Consider the following 26,640-nt stretch of genomic DNA (forward strand, 5'->3'; position numbering starts at 1 on the left):
GACTCCAGACTTTCCAAGATTCTTTTAGGTCATTTAGGACGAGCAAATTAAAACATTATCAGACTTTTGCATCATTTTCAAAGCAATCTTCATGCTGTCAGTTACAAATACTGAATATTTGACTTGTTTATGAATCGAAACTGGTGAACATTTGTCAAAAATCTGCCAGAAGTCCTGCAAACACAAAGGCACAAGTTCAGTTCTGGAATCACTGAAATCTTCCTGCACTGAAAAGTGTTTTTTACTTGTATAAGAGAATAAGACTTCAAGTGAATTTAAGTTCCTGTCTGTCTGTCTGTCTGTCTGTCTGTCAGTCAGTCAGTCTTCTTCAGCATGTTGATGATCTTCTTAAACTTCAGCCTGGTGGCGATGTCCAGCGGCGTCTCTCCGTCCTGTAAAGAGAAGATGTTTCAGACTGAAGACGCCTCATCAGATCACAGCTTCCTGTTATGATGCGTTTGTGTTCTCACGTTATTTTTAATGTTGACGTTGGCGTCTTTTTCCAGCAGAAGAGGAACCAGACGGTGTTTTTTCTTCTGACAGATGTAGTGAAGAGCTGTGTTCCCCTTCTGCTCACAACACACACAAAGTCAATTAGATTTAATTTCATTTAAATTAGATTTAATAATGAAAACTAAACTCTGATGCACACATTGTGTTTCATTATTCAAATAAACCGCTCACATGTTCACTCATGTTTACTTATCATACTTTTAAGGTCACTTCATTCTTCCCCTGCACCGTGAAATATTATATCTTACTTTACTGTACAGCACGTATATGAGCACTATGACTCAACACGTCGCGTTCACTCACATAGTCCACGGCGTCAACGTTCACTTTGCTGCTCAGCACCGCCTTCATCAGAGCCGCGTGCTGCCTCTGTTTCTGCAGCTGCAGAATCATTAAGCACAAAACAAAGACTTTACTCTGAGTTTGTTGTTGGGTCGTCAGTTTCTGCTTTTTCACACAACTAAATATTTAACATGTACTGATCTTCATTTTTATCATATGATAAAGAGAAGTGTCAGAGGTAAATGTTAGCATTAGCGTACCATGAGGAAGTGTCAGAGGTAAATGTTAGCGTTAGCGTACCATGAGGAAGTGTCAGAGGTAAATGTTAGCGTTAGCGTACCATGAGGAAGTGTCAGAGGTAAATGTTAGCATTAGCGTACCATGAGGAAGTATCAGAGGTAAATGTTTGCATTAGCGTACCATGTTAGCATTAGCGTACCATGAGTAAGTGTCAGAGGTAAATGTTAGCATTAGCGTACCATGAGGAAGTGTCAGAGGTAAATGTTAGCATTAGCGTACCATGAGGAAGTGTCAGAGGTAAATGTTAGCATTAGCGTACCATGAGGAAGTATCAAGAGGTAAATGTTAGCATTAGCGTACCATGAGGAAGTGTCAGAGGTAAATGTTAGCATTAGCGTACCATGAGGAAGTGTCAGAGGTAAATGTTAGCATAAGCGTACCATGAGGAAGTAGCCGAGCAGCAGGATGGGCATGAGGATGGTGATCATGAGGTAATCCAGCAGAGAGTAGCTCCTCCTGGACACATAGTGCAGACAGGTCCTCTGCTTCTGTAACAGACTCAATGCTTTAGTGACAGGACGACAGGTGAGCGCATCGACATGACATCAGCAGGTGAACACACCTTATTGGTCAGGTGAACATTGGCCCGGTTCTCCAGGAGGTACTCGACCACCCTCAGGTTGCCATGGCGACAGGCTGCGATGAGGGGCGTGTCCCCATTGTGCTCCTCCTGAATGTTCAGGTGAGTCGGATCTTTTTTCAGCAGGTGATACAGCTGATGGACGTCTCCATCATACGCTGACTGACAGGCCGGCTGAGGAGGAGAGAGGAGGAGCAGGAGGAGAGAGTGACTTAGATTCTGTGATGAGCAAACAGCAGCTCTGTGATTCTTCTCATTAACTGAGTCTGTTGTATCTTGAAGATGATCATCTGCTGTGTGTATAAACCAAAGACTGTATATATATACGGACTTTTGTTCCCACCACTGGTCTGGGGACAGTTTTCACAGACATTTAAATGAAGTGTAGTAAAGCTCACGTGTTGTACGGAGGCCCTGAGGGCTCAACATGCTGCAACTTCAGAAAACAAATGCAAATGATGAAACTTTAAGAACAGCTGCAGAAACAGAGACGCTGCAGGACGGACAGAAACCAACAGTAGCTTCCAGGGGACACTGAATAGTGATGCACACACCTGGACAGGTTACCTGTTGGTGTGGTTTGTGTCAGTCATGTCAGTTTGATTTGAGTTTTGATATTTTATCACTTCAGTTATTTTCTGTAAATTAAATCCTGTCTGCTCGAGTGTGTCAGAATATTTAAAGTAAAATAAGAATCAAAGATTGTTCTTGTTTCTGTTTGCATGTTTTAGATGCAGTGTTTTGAGCCCTCAGGGCCACCGTACATTTGTCCTGTTACAGGTTCTCTGATGGTTTGGTGACGACAAAAGGCTTTATTGTATTTAATGCTGTTTTGTATTATTATTATTATTATTATTATTATTATTTAATAAACGGTGCAGATGCTGATGTAACTCTGCAGAGAAGCAGGAAGGCTCTCCAAAGAACCCTTTTCACTGTGTACACACACTTTGCATAGAGTGATAAAACACACACACACACACACACACACACACACACACACACCACTTGTTATCAGCTCTTCAAACTTCCAGTATAAACCAGTGTAACCAGTTTCTTCCTGTTATCTGACTGGACACACAGCAGGTTGTTTTTACATCATAACTTCATCATGATGTTTATTATGTCTCATATTTCAACACAAGGACACTTTAGAGATTTTCATGAAACATAACCAGGCAGACAGGCCCCGCCAAAGTAAAAGCACTAAAAATCTCCTCAGTGGAAACATAAAGGTGCCTGCAGGGAGCGAACACAACAGGTCTGAGGACATTTTTCTTCCTCAAATACAGAAAATAAACGAAGTGAAAAAGTCTTTTAACGTAGAACACGGAGAGACGCTCGATCTGTTTCTGATCCACCGTCTCTGAATGCTTCACATTCTTCTCTCCACATGTTCCTGATCATCGTCTCCAGCTGAGAGCAGAGCTGCACTGCACCTGCTGAGCTCACACAACAGGCCCTGAACAAGGACAGGCGAGACCCCGAACACAGACAGGTGAGACCCCGAACACAGACAGGCGAGACCCCGAACACAGACAGCCGAGACCCCGAACACAGACAGGCGACCCCGAACACAGACAGGCGACCCCGAACACAGACAGCTGAGACCCCGAACACAGACAGGTGAGACCCCGAACACTGACAGGCGAGACCCCGAACACAGACAGCTGAGACCCCGAACACAGACAGGCGAGACCCCGAACACAGACAGCTGAGACCCCGAACACAGACAGGTGAGACCCCGAACACTGACAGGCGAGACCCCGAACACTGACAGGCGACCCCGAACACTGACAGGCGACCCCGAACACAGACAGGTGAGACCCCGAACACTGACAGGCGAGACCCCGAACACTGACAGGCGACCCCGAACACTGACAGGCGACCCCGAACACAGACAGGTGAGACCCCGAACATAGACAGGCGACCAAACACAGACAGGCGAGACCCCGAACACAGACAGGCGGAATAAAATAACTATTAATAATTATTGATTAAATGAGAGTAAAGAAAACTGAGTCGACATCCAGATGTTCATACTGAGAGCGATGAACGTGCTTGTCTCAGTGTTTCTGTGATACTCTCATAGACACTCAGGTGCTTTACTTTCAAAGTAAAAGTCCTCTTTTGTAAATGCCCTTTAAAGAGTTGTAACACTGTGTACACACAGTCCTGTCAGTAAATACAGTTTATTTACTCAGGTTTAGTTTGGAGGTGTTTGAACTTAACACCTTTAAGACTTGAGTCTTTTTACTTTTACTCCTCTGTCATTTTACTGCATTGATCAATTATCTGATTGTATGTATTACACTGTGAGCACTTCAGGTACTTAAAGGGACGTTGATGCTAATAATGTAAACTGACTCACATAACATTTTAAAAGCAGGACTTTCACTTTTAAAGGACTCTTTGAACACTGTTGGTACTCTTACTGCAGTAACAAATCAGAGTGCTTCTTCCGGCTCGGAGTGATTTATACTTTTATTTATTGATAACTGACATTAGTCTCACTCTGTCAGCCGCAGGTGAGTTCAGGTAAACTGCGTCTCACGCGCCAGCTGTACGTTAAAACTCAAGGGAAGTGAATTTAATTCAAAGATTAAAAGTCATATATCAAAGGATTACTGAATAAAACAAACAGTTTGAGTTCTTACCTCGGAGTAAACCAGACCCATGACTGCCGGCGCGAACACACCTGGACGAGTGAAAACACCCACACAGACACAGCACGACTTCCGCTCTTTCCTTTCAAAATAAAGGTCACATCTGTCGTATTGACACATTCTTTTCCACCATTGAAAGTATGATAATATAAAGCAATGTTAAATGTCCACTATTAATCATGATTATTAAAATAATCACATTATTATTCCTATTAAATGTTTAAAAAACAAAATCAAACATTTTTTTCTCTCGCGAGAGAATGTGTGCTTTTATTTTGTTGTGTTTACTTCCTCTTCATATGTGACTGTGTAGCTTGACAGAATGACGTCACTGTGGGAACACCTGCACAAAGTGTCACAGGTCATATTAAATGTGTGTGTTTTCATGTCCCACACACTCACACTGATTCTGATCGATCAGCTGATCGATTAACTTAATTTAACTTTCTTTGATGTTTCCGTTTCCGGCTGTTAGACAGAAACTTTCTGCTGATCTGAGACAAGTTGATACAAGCTGCAGGTAACAGGAAGTGCGTCACAACTCAATTAAGGCCTGAAGCGAAAACTGAAAGAAGAAAGCGCAGGATGAGACACGATCAGGGACCAGGCGCTCCGTGTGTAACTCCTGAACTGTAACAGGAACAGAACTGAGGTGTGTTCACTCACCTGCACCAGAGCCTCACCTTCATTCAGGTTTTTATGTTGCCTATTAGCTTTACAGATGGAAAAAGACAATCATAAACTATAAGTGACGTTTGAAGAACTATTCTGTGTTCATGTGATTCTTTATTTCAGTCTGAACAAATCAAACTCAATTAACCTCTAATTTTAAAACCAAATCTAAAAACAAATTCAATCAAATTAAATTAACTCGTTAAAATTCTAATAAATAAAGTTTGACTTCAGATTCTGTCTTCAGAGTTTAAAGAAGAAATGTGAACCAACAGGAAACTCTCTCAGACTGATGTTCCATGAATGTTTGAAATGAGTGAAATGTTCCTTTAACGTTGTGATGATGCTCAGAGTCCAGCAGAGGGAGGCAGAGGTCGTTCGACCAGCAGCTTAAAGCTTCAATGGATCATGTGCACTTTTATTAAACATCATGTCACTGAACAAACTTTCACCCTCTTTAAAGCTGACATGTAGGCTGTTTTTAACAGGTATCACACACCTTTATTAATGAGCTTCCCTTTCTGTTAATAATTTTGGTATTGTTATTATTATTATTATTATTATTATTATTATTAATCCTCTTCCATATTTTCAGCTTTGGCCCTGGATCACGTTTTAGTTTGATGTCAGGAAAATGCATCAGAGTGAGACATCAGCACTGATTTACTCTTCTCTTTAGCAGTAGCATTGCGCATGTGCGGAGTCATAAACATACTCCTGTAAAAACCGGAAGTTAGGAGCGACTCATCTTCGTGCAGAGAGGGTCTTTGATCTCCACCATCTCTGTCGGCAGAGTGTGGCAGCAGCAGCAGCCGGAGCCTTCAGCCATTTTATCAGCTGCTTCATCCACATCTGGTTTATCACCGTTTACACCGGGTCAGGTCTCAGACCCGGGACCAGGTCCGGGTTCAGAGTGGACGGACAGGTGGTGCCCCGGGCTATCACGTGACCCGGTGATGCGGACAGACTGTGGACCCCAGAGCCACAACAAACCGGTAGATAAACTCTCCGTGCTCCCGGAGCTTTCTGTCGGACTCTCTGTCTTCATCTGAGCTGTCAATCATCTGTGCTGCGTTCACAAGAAACACGTAGAGCTGAGTGAGCGCGCGCTGACTTCCTGTTCATCTTCACGCACACAGGTTTGATTTATTCTCGAATAATGTGAAGAAAACGATCAAATATCGATCATTAGCTTTAATTTATTGAATCTTTGTGTTAACAGGCAGCTGAGTTAAAGGAGCGCTCCATCAGTGTTGTGATGTTCTGTTTCCCCACAGTCACGTGGAGAAACAGAGATGTAAAAAAAACCAAACAGATGTGATTTTCTTATTTTTAAAACTAAAACAAGACAAAAAACCTTTAAAAACCTGAAATAATCCTGAACACCTGTACCTGTATCTTATTCTGAAAAGCCAGATTTGAGGGTGCACCACTGGTCTGTGTCCTGCTGAGAAGAAAACCCCTGAAACAGACCTTTAATTTGAAAAGGAAATGTAAGGGGCTCATGGCATTTACCTTTGTTCCTGCACACTTTAGTATCCTTTAAGTCCTTTAATTATCCCCTTTAATCCCATTCAAACACCTTAATTACAGCTTCATTAATGAGCCACATGCATGTATGTTAATAAAACAGTCATCATGTATCAAGTGTAACTAACGACTTTATCTGCAGGCCGAACGCACGAGCTGCTGCAAAACATCTGAAACTTTCCTCCTCATTACAGTCCTTTACTGACGTCAAGGTGGAGGACAGGTGGAGGACAGGTGGAGGCGAAGGACAGGTGGAGGACAGGTGGAGGCGAAGGACAGGTGGAGGCGGAGGACAGGTGGAGGTGATGGACAGGTGGAGGCGATGGACAAGTAGAGGCGAAGGACAGGTGGAGGTGATGGACAGGTGGAGGCGAAGGACAGGTGGAGGCGAAGGACAGGTGGAGGTGATGGACAGGTGGAGGCGAAGGACAGGTGGAGGACAGGTGGAGGCGAAGGACAGGTGGAGGACATGTGGAGGCGAAGGACAGGTGGAGGTGATGGACAGGTGGAGGCGAAGGACAGGTGGAGGACAGGTGGAGGCAAAGGACAGGTGGAGGCAAAGGACAGGTGGAGGCAAAGGACAGGTGGAGGACATGTGGAGGTGATGGACAGAGCTGGAGGCGAAGGACAGGTGGAGGCAAAGGACAGGTGGAGGACATGTGGAGGTGATGGACAGAGCTGGAGGCGAAGGACAGGTGGAGGTGATGGACAGGTGGAGGTGACATTTCTGGTGTTTGAGTTTGAAACGAGCAGCTTCAGGCTGATCTGTGCCCAGTTTTCCGTCTGACAGGCTGCAGGGTGTTTCCTGTCTGTTCAGTTGTGACTGTTGCTGTGTCTGAAACTGCATACTAACGTGCTGCCTACTACAGACTCAAACAGTATGTCCTGCACACTGCCTACTACAGACTCAAACAGTATGTACTGCATACTGCCTACTACAGACTCAAACAGTATGTACTGCACACTGCCTACTACAGACTCAAACAGTATGTACTGCACACTGCCTACTACAGACTCAAACAGTATGTCCTGCACACTGCCTACTACAGACTCAAACAGTATGTCCTGCACACTGCCTACTACAGACTCAAACAGTATGTACTGCACACTGCCTACTACAGACTCAAACAGTATGTCCTGCACACTGCCTACTACAGACTCAAACAGTATGTCCTGCATACTGCCTACTACAGACTCAAACAGTATGTACTGCATACTGCCTACTACAGACTCAAACAGTATGTACTGCATACTGCCTACTACAGACTCAAACAGTATGTACTGCACACTGCCTACTACAGACTCAAACAGTATGTCCTGCACACTGCCTACTACAGACTCAAACAGTATGTACTGCACACTGCCTACTACAGACTCAAACAGTATGTCCTGCACACTGCCTACTACAGACTCAAACAGTATGTCCTGCATACTGCCTACTACAGACTCAAACAGTATGTACTGCATACTGCCTACTCACCTGACTGTTAGGATGCCGGTGGCATCACACTCAGAGCCGTCTTCTCCGTATCACGTGACTTAATCGTTTACGTGTGTCCGCTCTGATCTCCGGTCCATCTCCGCCATAGTAGAAGATGAATAGCCGCAATGCATTTTGGGGCGGTTGAGTACAACCAGTGAGCTCCCGTCTCATACTCAAACATCCGGGCCGATCTCGTATACATCCGGGCATTTCTCACATACACAGAACTGCATACTATGAGATGGGAACGCACGACATACTCAATTTGACGTCACGGTTAGTCTGATTAGTATGATTGTATGCGGTTTCGGACAAACCCTGTGAGTGCAGGTGAAGGAGGTCAAAGGTCGCTCAGCAGCAGAGTGAATGCGGTCAAGCAGGATGTCTGAGTGACAGCGTGACACACCTGAAACACCTGAGCGTACGCCATGTTCACTGCAGGAGGCTCCGTTCAACTTGCCGCTGTAAAACCTGTTTACAGAGTCTGAACTCTCTGCTCTCAGTTTACATTTGATGATTGATCAGATTTTTTCTCCTCTAAGCAGAAGAGTTTAAAACACTCCCCTATGAACTTTGTGTCGCTCAGTACTGCCCACTGAGGCCGGAGGGCAGAAGACACCTGCTGGTAACCCACAGATTAGCCAAGAAGTACGGCAAAGCGTGTAACAGACCTCGATTCACCACAGGTTACCATGTCAGAGTTTTGAAAAAGAGTTCACATGTATGAAGGATCAGTACCAGCAGGGGGCGTTAATGACATGAGAGGACAATAGAATAAAGAGGAGAAGAAGGAGGTCTGGATGGTGGATCACAGGACACAGTTTTTACGTGTGACTCTTTTTGTAATAGCTTAGCTTATTTGTCCGCCTCCCCAAACAGGAACCATACTGACCACTAACTGCTATTGATACGTACCTCATACAACAACACTTTAAAAAGTGTGAACTGTCCCTTTAAATCTGGATTCTACCTGATTTGATAAGAGTTCAAGTTCTCATGTCAACATGTTTTTCACATTAAAACACCTGTGATGGTCTCTCCAGCCTTGATGCACCTGTTGCCATGGCGACCTCCTCCAGGCCGGTTGTAGCAGACGGTGTTGATGACGGAGTGAATCAGAGCAGTTTGTTGTTTGTCATTTCCATCTGTTGCTTTCAGTTGTTGGAAAATGTGGAGGAGTGGGAGGTCGTCTCTCTTCATTGTTAAAGTGGGTGACTCACTGATGGTTAACGGTTGTCAAGGTAACTGTGGACCAAACTCAAGGACAAGCGGGGCAGGATGAGACGCTCTGATTGGCCGCTGACTGTTAGCGTTAGCCACCGTGCTAGCTGCTCCACACAGGAAGTTGTAAAGTTTCACAGTGAAATGATTCTTCTTAATGACGTCTTGTTTTGTTTTTGTCTCCTGCAGTGAAGCATCATGGGAGGGGGAGGCAGATGGACGAGCCGACCGTGGGCCAACCAGAGCCTGTGACACACACACACACACACACACTCACACACTCACACACACACACACACACACACACGCACACACACATTCACACCATGGAGCAAGGCTTCAGTTTAAATACGCTGGTAAGTGCCTGTGTGTGTGTGTCCTCTCTCCCCTCTCCTCTCTCCTCCTCACTCCTCTCTCCTCTCTCCTCCTCTCCTCTCCTCTCTCCTCCTCTCTCCTCCTCTCTACTCCTCTCTCCTCCTCTCTCCTCTCCTCTCTCCTCTCCTCTCCTTTCCTCTCTCCTCTCTCCTCTCCTCTCCTCTCCTCTCCTCTCTCCTCTCTCCTCTCTCCTCCTCTCCTCTCCTCTCTCCTCTCTCCTCCTCTCTCCTCTTTTTTTATCAGCGGTTTTGGAATACCCTTGGACCTGATCTGCACAGTGTTTTTATGGAGTGTTTTAAAACAGGATCTCTCCCTGTTTCTTGTCAGCGAGCAGTGCTTTCCCTGCTGCCCAAAAAGGGAGACTTGGCCTTACTGAGGAACTGGAGGCCAGTTGCCCTGCTATGTGCAGACTACAAGGTTCTGTCCAGAGCGTTGTCAAACAGACTAAAAGACATCCTTGGAATTATTGTTCATTCTGATCAGACTTATTGTGTTCCTGACAGGACGATCATGGATAATATTTTTCTTATTCGGGATGCTTTTGATGTTTGTAAATTGTATGATGTGGACTGTGGTATTGTCTCTTTAGACCAAGAGAAAGCGTTTGATAGGGTGGATCACACGTATTTGTTTTCTGCACTGAGGGCTTATGGTATTGGTGGTGGGTTCCTTGCTTGGGTTGGTCTATTGTACAGTGGTGCACAGTGTATGGTGAAGATGGGGGCAGGGCTGAGTCGGCCAATTCCTGTACAGCGAGGGATAAGGCAGGGTTGCCCTATCTCCGGTCAACTGTTTAGTTTAGCGATTGAGCCCTTGCTTGTTAGGTTGAGGGATCGACTCAGTGGTCTCTCGCTGCCCGGGTCCTGCACTCTTGATTGTTCTCCTACTGTCTCTGCTTATGCAGATGATGTCTATGTTTTTGTCTCCAGCCAGGGGGACGTTCAGTGTTTGCGGGATACCCTGTCCCTATATGAGAAGGCCTCATCTGCACGGGTGAATTGGGCAAAAAGCGAAGCGTTGTTGGTGGGACAGTGGAGGGGTCGGGCAGTGCCCAGTCTGCCTGGGGGACTTGAGTGGGGGAAGGAGGGGCTTAAGGTGCTGGGAGTTTTTTTGGGCAATGAGGGCCTCCAAATGAAGAACTGGGAGGGAGTGAAGGAGAAAGTGTGCGCTCGGTTGTCTAAATGGAAATATTTGCTACCCCAGTTGTCATATAGGGGAAGAGTTCTGGTCGCCAACAACTTGGTCGCCTCGACTCTTTGGCACAGACTTGTTGCTTTGACGCCACCAAAAGGACTGGTGGAGGACATACAGAGAGCCATCCTGGACTTCTTCTGGTCTGGACAGCACTGGGACAGCACCGAGCAGCAGCCCTCTACCTGCCTGTGGTTGAGGGAGGCCAAGGACTGATCAACATCCAGGCAAAAATTGCTTCGTTTAGACTCCGGACTGCACAGAGGCTGCTCTACGACTGTGGCCCAAGCTGGTTTGGCACAGCTCGATTACTGCTGAGGAGAGCTGGGCGCTTGGGTTATGACAAGCAGCTTTTCCTCCTACAACCCAAGGACGTGGACGTTACTCGACTCACACCTTTTTACAGCTCGGTACTGCAGGCGTGGCACATCTTTAAAATCACACGTGCCACAAATGAGATTCCGGGCATGTGGCTGTTTGAGGAACCCTTGTTCTTCAACACTCTCATACGAACAGAAACGCTGCAGTCTGCCAGCCTGAGAGCTGGTTTCAGAGAGGCCGGCTGTACCAAACTGGGCCATCTGATGAAGATGACGGCTGAATCTGTTGAAACACTGAGGAGGAACAGCAGCATCACATCAGTCAGGCTGATCAAAAGAGTGGTGGAGGAGGTCTGTGCTGCCCTGCCACAGCCTTCCAGAAGGTTTGTAAGAGACAGGACTCTGTATGACCAATGGAGCGAGGAGAGCGAGTACTGTTTCCCCTCTCTTTCCATCACCCCAGCTGTAGGAGAGTGGCAGGAAGGAGGAGGCCAGCTGCTCTCTCTCACAACCCCCCACCTGGACAAGTTTTGAGATGTGGGGAAGAAAGCTGTGTACCAGGCCTGTGTCAAAGTGCTGAACCTGCGCTCTCTGGCAGGTCTAAAGGAGTCGAGGTGGACTGAGGTTTTTGGTCCAGACATTTCCCCGAAGGGCAGCTGGCGGTCCCTGTACAAGCTGCCCGTTGAAAAGCGGACAGCAGACCTCCAGTGGAGGATTGTTCACGGGGCAATAGCTACGAACAGATACAGAGCGCACCTTGATCCGGAGCTGGGGGAGGGGTGCATTTTTTGCTCACAGGTGGAAACGTTGGCTCACTTATTTGTTCAGTGTCCTCGGCTTTCAGAACTGTTTGAACTTTTAAAAAGGTGGTTTCAGGGTCTCGGGGAGGACTTCTCATTTGTTTTGTTTATTTATGGCCCGAAATACAGCGCCAGGAAGAAAACCATTTGTACTCTGCTGAACTTTGTTTCTGGTTCTGCCAAGCTGGCCATCTGGCTGACTCGCAGGAACCGGACTGAGGGCGCTGGCAGTGTGGAGCTGGTACCGGTTCTGAAGGGACTGTTGAAGGCCAGGCTGAGGGTGGAGTACTCTTACTACCACATGATGGACAATCTGCAGGCCTTCAGGCACATGTGGGCTGTTGGGGGGGTTCTTTGCTCTGTGGGGGGCGATGGAGAGCTGATGGTTCATTTTTGATTTTGGTATTTCAGTGAAAGTTTTAATGTATTTTTGAGGACCTCATTTGATGAGGTGACAGTGTTTTGTTTTTTTCCCTGCAGTGGTTAAATAAAGGGATTTTGAAAACCAAACCTCTCCTCCTTTCCTCTCCTCTCCTCTCCTACTCTCTCCTCTCTCCTTTCTCCTCTCCTCCTTTCCTCTCTCCTCTCTCCTCTCTCCTCCTCTCTTCTCTCCTATCCTCTCTCCTCTCTCCTCTCTCCTCCTCTCTTCTCTCCTCTCCTCTCTCCTCTCTCCTCTCTCCTCTCCTATCTCCTCTCTCCTCTCCTCTCTTCTCTCCTCTCCTCTCTCCTCTCTCCTCTCCTCTCTCTTCTCTCCTCTCTCCTCTCCTCCTCTCTCCTCTCTCCTCTCCTCGTCAGCGTCTCGTCTTGAATAAGAAGCTCTCAGTGAACAGAGGAGTGTTTATCCTCCCCAAACAAACGCTGCATTCATGCTCCCTGCAGGGACTGTAAATCTGAGTTTCCTGATTAAGACACAAGTTAACTCAGCTGTCAGATGTTCCTGTGTGATGAGTCCTGATGTGATGAGGCTTCATTTACTCACATTAACACTTCCTGCTCCGCTCTGATGTGTGTGTGTGTTTGTGTGTTTGTGTGTGTGTGTCCTGCAGAAGAAGCTGGCAGCAGAGCCGGACTACACGGACGTGTCACTGACGGCGGCGGAGCGTGTGCGGGCGCTGGGGAAGATGGGATGCAGCGTGGAGATCAACGAGGACATCGAGCCGAGACGTTACTTCCGCTCCGGCGTGGAGATGGAGCGCATGGCGGCCGTTTACCTGGAGGAGGGCAGCCTGGAGAACGCCTACGTCCTCTACACCAAGTTCATAACGTGAGACCAGTGACTGTATATATAGATGGACAACGCGTCTCCATCTGCTCCCATTGTACGTAATTGATGCTGAGATAGCCCCTGTGATAGGCGCTGCCATCTTGCGATGGTGATGTCATACGGAGCCAGAGTCTGCGCAGTAGAGATCGGCGAGTGAAGCGGCCGTAGCCACTTCCGCTAACCCAAACACACACTTAACTTACTGAAAACACAGCAAGGATCCCGCACGCCGGCGTGTTTAACAGCAGAACAGCTTCTTGTGTTGGTCTGAGGTTAAAGTTCACAGGTATGGAAACTTCAATGACTGTAGTGATTGTTTTAGTTACGTTTCTACTCGCGGATCGTCCTCCGCTCTGCTCACCCGGAACTGATCGGCTGCAGGAGCCGAATTTGTCAACAGAGCTGTCAATCATCATTTTGACAGCATCAAATAACTAATTAAAAATAAACTTGAACACGTGGACATAAATCAGCAGGATAAGAACTAACTATAATGACAGAAACCATGTGTGACAAAAATGTATCGGGCGTGTGTTTTGATTTTATAGTTTGACTCATGTCCCATCTGTTAACATGGAGGAGGCGGGCTTTATGAGCTATACTGCAGCCAGTCAGCAGGGGGCGACAGAGAGGGTTTGGCTTCACTTTTAGGGAGCTGTCATGTCGTCCATCTTTTTATACAGTCTATGCGTGAGACACTGAAACCCTGACAATACAAACCAACTGGAGACCCTGTGTGATACAATGTTTTAACTGTGTGTGTGTGTGTGTGTGGGTATGTGCGTGTCCAGTCTGTTTGTGGAGAAGCTGCCCGGTCACAGAGACTACCAGCAGTGCAGCGTTCCAGAGAAACAGCTCATCATGAAGGTACAGATGAGGAATGAAGAGACTCTCTGACACACAGCGGCTGAGAGCAGCTTTCAGTGTGTGCATGTGTGTCCAGGTTACTGATGCTACAGAGACAGTCACTGCGTGTCTCACATTGGTAGCAGAACCAGTACAGGTGATGTTAGCAGCTCAGGTGTCAGCAGTGATCTCCTCCTCTGTCTGTGTCTGTAGAAACTTCAGGAAGTCGCGTTTCCTCGTAAAGACGAGCTGAAGAAACGTCTTCAGGAGAAATACAGCAGGGAGCACAGCGAGTACCTCAGAGCCCAGGTCAGTGTGTGTGTGTGTCTGTGTGTGTGTGTGTGTGTGTGTCTGTGTGTGTGTGTGTGTGTGTGTCTGTGTGTGTGTGTGTGTGTGTGTGTGTGTGTGTGTGTGTGTGTGTGTGTGTGTTTACCTGTTCATCAGATTAGATCTGTCTCAGCTGTCAGAGTCATTTTGTCTGATCAATCACAACTCTATCACTGATTATTGATTATTGATTATTATAGAATAGAATATCTTTATTGTCATTGTACCTGTACAACGAAATTGAGTGCAAACCTTATTTGTGCAGATAAGAACACATAAAACAGCGTAGCCTCACCAGCGTGCCGGGCCTGCAGCCCCGCTTTTGCTTCCTGTCCCTGCGCCGCCTCCACCCCCTGCCCTCTGGGATGGTGACCCACGGAGAGCCGGGTGCCCTGGCTATGTCTGCCGGTATCCCGTGTGAGCGGTGGAATTCCGCTGTAACACACAGCTCGCTCCGTATTCCGATCTTTAGAAGATCATGTCGGCCGTAAATGTTGTTCGCCCAACACAGTTTCGCCAGAAACACAAACGAAATGTACAAAAACAAAAGGAGAGAAGGAGAGCATTGAACCGCTGCGTCTGTGCGCGCCGCCATCTGGCATCCAACTCAACCACCACTTATATTGATGATCTTTACAAACACCTGTTGAGTGCTGTGTTTGGAGATGTGCAATGCATTATGGGTATTATGGGTATTACTGAGGGGAACAGAAGTTCACACAGTGAACGTTAGCCTGACCTACCTGAAGTGCTGTTTGTAATGAGCTGTATTAGCTTCATGCTACAGAGCACAGCTAGCTAGAGTTAGCAGTCACAAAACAAAGGGGAGCTACAGCATGAAGCTAGCAGCATTGCTACTCACCAAATAACGATGTGTCTCACGGTGATGTTTACTACATCGTCGCCTTGTGCTTCAAGTGTGAAAATGTAAAAGATGCCGTTCATCTTCCTGCTTCCTCAGAGTCAGGATGTGGTGGATGGGTGTGGCCAGCAGCTGCAGCGGCTCTCCTTATTGGACGAGGACAGGAGGCGGGGCCTACTGCTGGAGGAGGAGAAGCAGCGAGTTGCCGCCCTGAGACAGATGCAGATCGAGTCGGAGCAGTTTCGATACTTCGAGGACCAGCTGAGGCGTCAGGAACTGGCCAATAGGAGAGGAGAGGAGGCGGGGCCAAAGGTGATTTGATCACTGTGCATGTTAGTACTGTGTAGTCCTGTGTGTAGTCCTGTGTGTGTAGTCCTGTGTGTGTAGTCCTGTGTGTAGTCCTGTGTGTAGTCCTGTGTGTGTAGTCCTGTGTGTAGTCCTGTGTGTAGTCCTGTGTGTGTAGTCCTGTGTGTAGTCCTGTGTGTGTAGTCCTGTGTGTAGTCCTGTGTGTAGTCCTGTGTGTGTAGTCCTGTGTGTAGTCCTGTGTGTAGTCCTGTGTGTGTAGTCCTGTGTGTGTAGTCCTGTGTGTAGTCCTGTGTGTAGTCCTGTGTGTGTAGTCCTGTGTGTAGTCCTGTGTGTAGTCCTGTGTGTGTAGTCCTGTGTGTAGTCCTGTGTGTGTAGTCCTGTGTGTAGTCCTGTGTGTAGTCCTGTGTGTGTAGTCCTGTGTGTAGTCCTGTGTGTAGTCCTGTGTGTGTAGTCCTGTGTGTAGTCCTGTGTGTGTAGTCCTGTGTGTGTAGTCCTGTGTGTAGTCCTGTGTGTGTAGTCCTGTGTGTAGTCCTGTGTGTGTAGTCCTGTGTGTGTAGTCCTGTGTGTAGTCCTGTGTGTAGTCCTGTGTGTGTAGTCCTGTGTGTAGTCCTGTGTGTAGTCCTGTGTGTGTAGTCCTGTGTGTAGTCCTGTGTGTGTAGTCCTCTGTGTAGTCCTCTGTGTGTAGTCCTGTGTGTAGTCCTGTGTGTGTAGTCCTGTGTGTGTAGTCCTGTGTGTAGTCCTGTGTGTGTAGTCCTGTGTGTAGTCCTGTGTGTGTAGTCCTGTGTGTAGTCCTGTGTGTGTAGTCCTGTGTGTAGTCCTCTGTGTGTAGTCCTGTGTGTAGTCCTGTGTGTAGTCCTCTGTGTAGTCCTCTGTGTGTAGTCCTGTGTGTAGTCCTGTGTGTGTAGTCCTGTGTGTGTAGTCCTGTGTGTAGTCCTGTGTGTGTAGTCCTGTGTGTAGTCCTGTGTGTGTAGTCCTGTGTGTGTAGTCCTGTGTGTGTAGTCCTGTGTGTAGTCCTGTGTGTAGTCCTGTGTGTGTAGTCCTGTGTGTAGTCCTGTGTGTAGTCCTCTGTGTAGTCCTGTGTGTAGTCCTGTGTGTAGTCCTGTGTGTATAGTCCTGTGTGTGTAGTCCTGTGTGTAGTCCTGTGTGTGTAGTCCTGTGTGTAGTCCTGTGTGTAGTCCTGTGTGTAGTCCTGTGTGTAGTCCTGTGTGTGTAGTCCTGTGTGTGTAGTCCTGTGTGTAGTCCTCTGTGTAGTCCTCTGTGTAGTCCTGTGTGTAGTCCTGTGTGTGTAGTCCTGTGTGTAGTCCTGTGTGTGTAGTCCTGTGTGTAGTCCTGTGTGTGTAGTCCTGTGTGTAGTCCTGTGTGTAGTCCTGTGTGTGTAGTCCTGTGTGTAGTCCTGTGTGTAGTCCTGTGTGTGTAGTCCTGTGTGTGTAGTCCTGTGTGTAGTCTTGTGTGTGTAGTGTGTATCAGTGGTGTTGTGTATCTTGCAGTCACATGTTTCTTCCTCAGGCAGAGACCAAAGTGCCTGAGGTGACGGACGGCTCCTGTCTGTCCCAGCAGCCAATCAGAAATAATGTACGATCTCAGGGGGCGGATCCTAACAAGAATAGACCGCCAGCTCCCGTCAGCCAATCAGCTGCCACGCTGGCAGGAGTACACAGTGAGTACATGAACATACCATGATGTGTGTGTGTGTGTGTGTGTGTGTGTGTGTGTGTGTGTGTGTGAAGGTTTGTTAATGATATGCCTGTGTGTGTGTGTGTGTGTGTGTGTGTGCAGCTCAGAGGGTGGAGGGTCTGAGGCGGGTGGTGATCCCCAGAGATCTGACGTATCGTTTCCTCCTGCTCGCCGACTCCAACACGACTCGAGGGATAGAGACGTGTGGCGTCCTCTGCGGTCGCCTGGTGAGTCTGTTTACCTGTCCTGTCCTACAGACACACTTTCATCACACTGTACATCTTCAGTCACTCTACATCGAAAGATCTCAGCGTTTACTTTCACTGTCGTCCACTTCAAACCTTATTGATAGTTCAGGTGATCTGCAGGTATGATGTGAATCCTTTCAGCTCTCAGCGGGTCACTAACTCTCCCACTGACGGCCTCTCTCTCTCTCTCTCTCTCTCTCTCTCTATATCTATCCTGTGTGTGAATGTCTCTCGCCCTCAGACACACAATGAGTTCATGCTGACTCACGTGGTGATCCCTAAACAGTCGGCCGGTCCGGATTTCTGCGACATGGAGAACGTGGAGGAACTGTTCAGCTTCCAGGACCAACAGAACCTGCTGACGCTTGGCTGGATACATGTACGACTACATGCTAAAGACACGCTAAATACACACGCTAAAGACACACCTTGAAGACACACGCTAAAGACATGCTTAAGACGCGCTAAAGACACGCGCCAAAGACACACTGAAGACACACTGAAGACGCGCTAAAGACACACTAAAGACACTGAAGACACACTAAAGACACACTGAGGACACACTGAAGACGCGCTAAAGACACACTAAAGACACACTGAAGACGCACTGAAGACGCACTAAAGACACGCGCTAAAGACACACTGAAGACACACTAAAGACACACTGAAGACACACTAAAGACACACTGAAGACGCACTGAAGACGCGCTAAAGACACACTGAAGACGCGCTAAAGACACACTGAAGACGCACTGAAGACGCGCTAAAGACGCGCTAAAGACACATGCTAAAGACACGCTAAAGACACACTAAAGACACACTGAAGACACACTGAAGACGCGCTAAAGACACACGCTGAAGACGCACTAAAGACACACTGAAGACGCACTAAAGACACGCGCTAAAGACACACTGAAGATACACTGAAGACGCGCTAAAGACACATGCTAAAGACACGCTAAAGACACACTGAAGACACACTGAAGACGCGCTAAAGACACACTAAAGACACACTGAAGACGCGCTAAAGACACATGCTAAAGACACGCTAAAGACACGCTGAAGACGCGCTAAAGACACATGCTAAAGACACGCTAAAGACACGCTGAAGACGCACTGAAGACGCGCTAAAGACACACGCTAAAGACACACGCTAAAGACACGCTAAAGACACACTGAAGACACACTGAAGACACACTGAAGACAAGCTAAAGACACATCTCTAAAGACACACGCTAAAGACACGCTAAAGACGCGCTAAAGACACACTAAAGACACACTGAAGACGCTAAAGACGCACTGAAGACACACTGAAGACGCACTGAAGACGCGCTGAAGACAAGCTAAAGACACACGCTAAAGACACGCTAAAGACACACGCTAAAGACACGCTAAAGACGCGCTAAAGACACACTAAAGACACACTGAAGACGCTAAAGACGCACTGAAGACACACTGAAGACGCACTGAAGACGCGCTGAAGACACGCTAAAGACACACTGAAGACGCGCTAAAGACACACTGAAGACACACTGAAGACGCACTGAAGACGCGCTAAAGACACACGCTAAAGACACGCTAACGACGCGCTAAAGACGCACTGAAGACGCACTGAAGACGCACTGAAAACACACTGAAGACAAGCTGAAGACACACTGAAGACACAAGCTAAAGACGCACTAAAGACACACTGAAGACACACTGAAGACGCGCTGAAGACGCGCTGAAGACACACTAAAGACGCACGAAAGACGCACTGAAGACGCGCTAAAGACACGCGCTAAAGACACACGCTAAAGACACGCGCTAAAGACGAACTGAAGACGCACTGAAGACGCACTAAAGACACACTAAAGACGCGCTAAAGACACACTAAAGACGCTAAAGACGCACTGAAGACACACTGAAGACGCACTGAAGACACGCTAAAGACACGCTAAAGACACACTGAAGACGCACTGAAGACGCGCTAAAGACGCACTGAAGACACACTGAAGACGCACTGAAGACGCACTGAAGACGCGCTAAAGACACACTAAAGACGCTAAAGACGCACTGAAGACGCGCTAAAGACACACTGAAGACGCGCTGAAGACGCACTGAAGACGCGCTGAAGACACGCTAAAGACACACTGAAGACACACTGAAGACACGCTAAAGACGCACTGAAGACGCACTGAAGACACACTGAAGACGCGCTGAAGACGCGCTAAAGACACACACTAAAGACACGCTAACGACGCGCTAAAGACGCACTGAAGACGCGCTGAAGATGCGCTGAAGACACGCTAAAGACACACGCTAAAGACGCGCTAAAGACACACTAAAGACACACTGAAGACGCACTGAAGACGCACTAAAGACACGCGCTAAAGACACACTGAAGACACACTAAAGACACACTGAAGACACACTAAAGACACACTGAAGACGCACTGAAGACGCGCTAAAGACGCGCTAAAGACACATGCTAAAGACACGCTAAAGACACACTAAAGACACACTGAAGACACACTGAAGACGCGCTAAAGACACACGCTGAAGACGCACTAAAGACACACTGAAGACGCACTAAAGACACGCGCTAAAGACACACTGAAGATACACTGAAGACGCGCTAAAGACACATGCTAAAGACACGCTAAAGACACACTGAAGACACACTGAAGACGCGCTAAAGACACATGCTAAAGACACGCTAAAGACACGCTGAAGACGCACTGAAGACGCGCTAAAGACACACTAAAGACACACTGAAGACGCGCTAAAGACACATGCTAAAGACACGCTAAAGACACGCTGAAGACGCGCTAAAGACACATGCTAAAGACACGCTAAAGACACGCTGAAGACGCACTGAAGACGCGCTAAAGACACACGCTAAAGACGCACTGAAGACACACTGAAGACGCACTGAAGACGCGCTGAAGACAAGCTAAAGACACACGCTAAAGACACATCTCTAAAGACACACGCTAAAGACACGCTAAAGACGCGCTAAAGACACGCTAAAGACGCGCTAAAGACACACTAAAGACACACTGAAGACGCTAAAGACGCACTGAAGACACACTGAAGACGCACTGAAGACGCGCTGAAGACAAGCTAAAGACACACGCTAAAGACACGCTAAAGACACACGCTAAAGACACGCTAAAGACACACGCTAAAGACACGCTAAAGACACACGCTAAAGACACACGCTAAAGACGCGCTAAAGACGCGCTAAAGACACACTGAAGACGCTAAAGACGCACTGAAGACACACTGAAGACGCACTGAAGACGCGCTGAAGACACGCTAAAGACACACTGAAGACGCGCTAAAGACACACTGAAGACACACTGAAGACGCACTGAAGACGCGCTAAAGACACACGCTAAAGACACGCTAACGACGCGCTAAAGACGCACTGAAGACGCACTGAAGACGCACTGAAAACGCACTGAAGACAAGCTGAAGACACACTGAAGACACAAGCTAAAGACGCACTAAAGACACACTGAAGACACACTGAAGACGCGCTGAAGACGCGCTGAAGACACACTAAAGACGCACTAAAGACGCACTGAAGACGCGCTAAAGACACGCGCTAAAGACACACGCTAAAGACACGCGCTAAAGACGAACTGAAGACGCACTGAAGACGCACTAAAGACACACTAAAGACGCGCTAAAGACACACTAAAGACGCTAAAGACGCACTGAAGACACACTGAAGACGCGCTAAAGACACACTGAAGACGCACTGAAGACACGCTAAAGACACGCTAAAGACACACTGAAGACGCACTGAAGACGCGCTAAAGACGCACTGAAGACACACTGAAGACGCACTGAAGACGCACTGAAGACGCGCTAAAGACACACTAAAGACGCTAAAGACGCACTGAAGACGCGCTAAAGACACACTGAAGACGCGCTGAAGACGCACTGAAGACGCGCTGAAGACACGCTAAAGACACACTGAAGACACACTGAAGACACGCTAAAGACGCACTGAAGACGCACTGAAGACACACTGAAGACGCGCTGAAGACGCGCTAAAGACACACACTAAAGACACGCTAACGACGCGCTAAAGACGCACTGAAGACGCGCTGAAGATGCGCTGAAGACACGCTAAAGACACACGCTAAAGACACGCTAACGACGCACTAAAGACGCACTGAAGACGCACTGAAAACGCACTGAAGACAAGCTGAAGACACACTGAAGACACAAGCTAAAGACACACTGAAGACACACTGAAGACGCGCTGAAGACGCGCTGAAGACACACTAAAGACACACTGAAGACGCGCTGAAGACGCGCTGAAGACACACTAAAGACGCACTGAAGACGCGCTAAAGACACGCGCTAAAGACGAACTGAAGACGCACTGAAGACGCGCTAAAGACACACTAAAGACGCACTGAAGACACGCTAAAGACAAGCTAAAGACACACTGAAGACGCACTGAAGACGCGCTAAAGACACACTAAAGACGCACTGAAGACGCGCTGAAGACGCGCTGGAGACGCGCTGAAGACACACTGAAGACACACTGAAGACGCGCTAAAGACGCGCTAAAGACGCGCTAAAGACACGCGCTAAAGACACGCGCTAAAGACGAACTGAAGACACACTGAAGACGCGCTAAAGACACACTAAAGACGCTAAAGACGCACTGAAGACGCGCTAAAGACACACTGAAGACGCACTGAAGACATGCTAAAGACAAGCTAAAGACACACTGAAGACGCACTGAAGACGCGCTAAAGACACACTAAAGACGCTAAAGACGCACTGAAGACGCGCTGAAGACGCGCTGGAGACGCGCTGAAGACACACTGAAGACGCGCTAAAGACGCGCTAAAGACGCGCTAAAGACGCACTGAAGACGCACTGAAGACGCGCTAAAGACGCGCTGAAGACACACTAAAGACACACTAAAGACGCGCTAAAGACGCGCTAAAGACGCACTGAAGACGCACTGAAGACGCGCTAAAGACACACTAAAGACGCACTAAAGACGCACTGAAGACACACTGAAGACGCGCTAAAGACACACTGAAGACGCGCTAAAGACACACTAAAGACACACTGAAGACGCGCTAAAGACACACTGAAGACGCGCTAAAGACACACTAAAGACACACTGAAGACACGCTAAAGACACACTGAAGACGCACTGAAGACGCGCTAAAGACACACTGAAGACGCGCTAAAGACACACTAAAGACACACTGAAGACACGCTAAAGACACACTGAAGACGCACTGAAGACGCGCTAAAGACACACTAAAGACACACTGAAGACACGCTAAAGACACACTAAAGACACACTGAAGACGCGCTGAAGACGCACTGAAGACACACTAAAGACACACTAAAGACACACTGAAGACGCACTGAAGACGCGCTAAAGACACACTGAAGACGCACTGAAGACGCGCTAAAGACACACGCTAAAGACGCGCTGAAGACGCGCTAAAGACACACTGAAGACGCACTGAAGACGCGCTAAAGACGCGCTAAAGACACACTGAAGACGCACTGAAGAAGCGCTGAAGACGCGCTGAAGACACACTAAAGACACACTGAAGACGCGCTAAAGACACACGCTAAAGACACGCTAAAGACACACTGAAGACGCACTGAAGACGCACTAAAGACACACGCTAAAGACACGCTAAAGACACACTGAAGACGCACTGAAGACACGCTAAAGACACACTGAAGACGCACTAAAGACACACGCTAAAGACACGCTAAAGACACGCTAAAGACACACTGAAGACGCACTAAAGACACACTGAAGACACACTGAAGACACACTAAAGACACACTGAAGACACGCTAAAGACACACTGAAGACACACTGAAGACGCACTAAAGACACACTGAAGACACACTAAAGACACACTGAAGACGCACTAAAGACACGCTAAAGACACACGCTAAAGACACGCTAAAGACACGCTGAAGACACACTAAAGACACACTGAAGACACACTGAAGACGCACTAAAGACACACTGAAGACACACTAAAGACACACTGAAGACACGCTAAAGACACACTGAAGACACACTAAAGACACACGCTAAAGACACGCTAAAGACACACTGAAGACACACTAAAGACACACTGAAGACACGCTAAAGACGCACTGAAGACGCACTAAAGACACACGCTAAAGACACACGCTAAAGACACGCTAAAGACACGCTAAAGACACGCTAAAGACACGCTGAAGACGCACTAAAGACGCACTGAAGACGCACTAAAGACACACTGAAGACACACTGAAGACGCACTAAAGACACACGCTAAAGACACGCTGAAGACACACGCTGAAGACGCGTTACAGACACTCTACAGGCATGCTAGAGTCACATTAAACAGGCAGTAAACACGTGTTAAACATCAGTTAACATACAACAAACATTTGGATCACATCAGACAGGCTGTGCTCTCAGGACGAAGATTATTTGTGGTGGTGACCTTTAACCTCAGAAAGACTCTTTGATGTAAACAATGTGAGCAGCTGAACGTGGGAATATTTATTATTAAAACAATCAGACTATAAAATATGTTGAGAATTACTGAATAATGAACTATTGTCTGCAGGTATAAAGGTACACACCTGTGCAGTTATTTCAGTGTCTGTGAGTCCCCACAGTGTGATCAAACCAGGTACATGCAGCTCACCTGTGAGGTTTAGCAGTCAGTGTGAGTCCTCACAATGTCATGAAGCTGTCAGGTTTGAATCACAGACAGGTTCCATCTCTGAACAGGTACACACCTGAGGTCCCCGCAGTGTCAGCTGTCAGGTCGTGGTCCTCACATCGTCATAACACTCAGACACACACACACACACACACACACACACACACACACACACACACACACACACACACACAGACAAAATGACCTCCGTTGTACTTTTTCTACCCTTCATTTGCATGATCAAATATCACCATGGCAACTGTGCCTCTGGTCGAGAGAGAGGAGAGAGGGAGGGGCAAAGATAGGTGCAGGCAGACAGAGGTCTCACTCTGCAGCAGAAATCACTGCAACTTAACCAGTGAAAACCTCATATCTCCGTGTTTCCACATTCAGATGTATGTAAAAACAGGGTAATATATAAAGCATAAGTTTAGACATCCATCCAACCACAGCACAGTAGCTGCACACTGTGACCTCTGACCCCTGTCTCTCTGTCATCAGACTCATCCCACTCAGACGGCCTTCCTCTCCAGCGTCGACCTCCACACTCACTGCTCCTACCAGCTGATGCTGCCGGAGGCCATCGCCATCGTCTGCGCTCCCAAACACAACGAGTGGGTCCGACACACACACACACACAGACACACACAGACTTTGCCTTCAGGTGACTCTGGTGAGTTTGTTGGACTGTAACCCCTCCCCCTCTCTCTCTGTCAGTACGGGGGTGTTCAGGCTCACCTGTCCGGGGATGTCGGAGGTCTCTGGCTGCAGACTGAAAGGTTTCCATCCTCACTCCAAGGAGCCTCCTCTGTTCACGGTGAGAACCTGTGTGTTACCTTCGTTAGGATACGATGGCAGAATGAACGTTAGTACCTGAACGCCCCATGATCGTTACAGCATCTGCAGACTCTGCTGTCACATCACCTGTTTCTTTAAAATCAGCTGACTCATGCAGGTTGACTCACAATCCACACTTCCTCTCTCTCTCTCTCTCTCTCTCTCTCTCTCTCTCTCTCTTTGTCTCTCGCCCTCTCAGGTGTGTAAACATGTGGTGGTGAGGGACTCAAAGATCAGCCTGCTGGACCTCAGGTGACAGACAGGAGGAGCTGTCCGTCTGTTTACTGCCAGGCTGTTTGTATTTTATTTTGAAAGGGAAACTGTGAACATAGTGTGTGTGTGTGTGTGTGTGTGTGTGTGATGTTACTTAATATAAATATCTATCTGAGCTGTTCGCTGATCAGAGCTACTCCTGCGTGTCCACGTGTTTAAATGAACAGACATGAGGTCATGTGACAGACTGAGGTCATGTGACAGACATGAGGTCATGTGACAGCTGAGTGCCTTCTTTAAAAAGCAACAGGTGAATGTTTTCCTGCTGCATGAGATCTGTCAGAGAAATTACGATGTGTTTTATATTTAAATTCGTGATGAGTGTATCTGACAGCAGAGGCTCCATCGTCTGCCGTCCCGATCACATGAAGAAGAAACACTGTTTCACAGGTAGAGCACACAGGTGCATTGAGCCAATCAGCTGTCAGCTTCACTGCAGCCACAGACCCTGAACAACAGTTTAGGTTTACCTGTCGACACCTGCCGCGGTTCAAACTCTCCTTAAACTTTCCTCTCGTCATGTTTGTAACGTTACCTCTCCTGCACAAATGTTTACCTGCACCAGCACCTGTTTTAATGGTCAGGTGTGTGTGTGTGTGTGTGTGTGTGTGTGTGTGTGTGTGTGTGTGATTTGCTGAAGTTGAAGCAGTGTTTTCTGGTCGTCAGCGACTGAGCTGCTGTTTTTGAAACCATGTTTTTGGTAATAAAACTCCACCTGCTGCTCCACCTGCTGCTCCACCTGTCTGAGTTTTTATCTGAAACCTTTACAGAGAATCTGAAGTCTGAGTGTCAGAGCTGCTCACTCTCTGTCTGCAGCATTAAACATTAAGTCTGTGCACCTGGCAGGTGAAACACAGACTGCATTCAGGTTAGGCTGAACTCATGAGCATTTCTATACCTGTGAGCTGGATGTTTGATTGACAGCTGTGTCCCAGTCCGGCGGCTGCAGCCTCCGAAAGACGTACTTGAAGGCCGATTGCGTCACAGCGGCACGTTGAAGGCTGTCCCAATTTGAGGGCTCCTTCAGATGCAGCCGACAAAAGCATCCTCCGTTTCCTCCGAAGGATCCATCGTGTGCATCCTTCGCAGCCCAACGTATCCCAAGATGCATTGTGCGCCAATTCAAATGAAATGGCTGACCTTTACGAATCCGAAGAATAAATGTTTAAAAGTAAAAGCTAGAGATACACGTTTAAGAAAACCAAAGGGCCCTTGAAACAAAGAGGTTCACTTACTCGACATTAGTTATGCTAGATAGTTAGCCCGCTAGCCACATGTTGCTAGGCGACAGAAATAGCATTTGGTGAGGCAAGGGTGGACCAGACCGTCATTTCAGTTCGGCTTTAGTGTCTATGCA

At 47.6% G+C, this 26,640-nt stretch overlaps 2 protein-coding genes across 3 annotated transcripts in view; one reads left to right on the forward strand and one right to left on the reverse strand.

Moving 5' to 3' along the window:
- Positions 1-4,368, reverse strand: part of ankrd22 (ankyrin repeat domain 22) — a 5,292-nt gene extending 924 nt beyond the window's left edge. The window contains exons 1-6 of the mRNA XM_069664643.1: positions 4,333-4,368; positions 1,658-1,849; positions 1,476-1,583; positions 817-894; positions 471-569; positions 1-392 (exon numbers count right to left, since the gene is read on the reverse strand). The exon at positions 1-392 is cut by the window's left edge and continues 924 nt beyond it. Coding sequence (XP_069520744.1) covers positions 315-392; positions 471-569; positions 817-894; positions 1,476-1,583; positions 1,658-1,849; positions 4,333-4,353 — 576 coding nt within the window. The 5' untranslated portion in view covers positions 4,354-4,368 and the 3' untranslated portion in view covers positions 1-314. The remainder of the gene's footprint in view (positions 393-470; positions 570-816; positions 895-1,475; positions 1,584-1,657; positions 1,850-4,332) is intronic.
- Positions 4,369-5,810: 1,442 nt separating this feature from the next.
- On the forward strand, positions 5,811-25,994 carry stambpl1 (STAM binding protein-like 1). 2 transcript variants are annotated; one of them, XM_069664395.1, is made up of 12 exons: positions 5,811-6,152; positions 9,437-9,603; positions 12,980-13,197; positions 13,989-14,064; positions 14,257-14,352; positions 15,332-15,544; positions 17,045-17,195; positions 17,315-17,439; positions 17,702-17,839; positions 24,675-24,787; positions 24,891-24,990; positions 25,210-25,994. In XM_069664395.1, exons 2-12 carry the CDS (start codon positions 9,463-9,465, stop codon positions 25,264-25,266), a joined length of 1,428 nt encoding a protein of 475 aa, XP_069520496.1. In that variant the 5' UTR covers positions 5,811-6,152; positions 9,437-9,462; the 3' UTR covers positions 25,267-25,994. The 2 variants fall into 2 exon arrangements, with proteins under 2 accessions (XP_069520496.1, XP_069520497.1); XM_069664396.1 differs by having other exon boundaries at positions 5,811-6,008.
- The last annotated feature ends 646 nt before the right edge of the window (positions 25,995-26,640 follow it).

This window comes from Semicossyphus pulcher, unplaced genomic scaffold (genome assembly GCF_022749685.1).
Source record: "Semicossyphus pulcher isolate SPU_LCO1_2020_fin unplaced genomic scaffold, fSemPul1.0.p SCAF_16, whole genome shotgun sequence".
Classification (NCBI taxonomy): domain Eukaryota; kingdom Metazoa; phylum Chordata; class Actinopteri; order Labriformes; family Labridae; genus Semicossyphus; species Semicossyphus pulcher.

Bases quoted from the DNA above. Each gene is read 5' to 3' on its own strand.
- stambpl1 (XM_069664395.1), top strand. From the start codon at position 9,463: ATGGACGAGCCGACCGTGGGCCAACCAGAGCCTGTGACACACACACAC. The intron at 9,604-12,979 runs GTAAGTGCCTGT...TGTGTCCTGCAG, and splicing joins GCTTCAGTTTAAATACGCTG to AAGAAGCTGGCAGCAGAGCC. The intron at 17,840-24,674 runs GTACGACTACAT...CTCTGTCATCAG, and splicing joins TGACGCTTGGCTGGATACAT to ACTCATCCCACTCAGACGGC.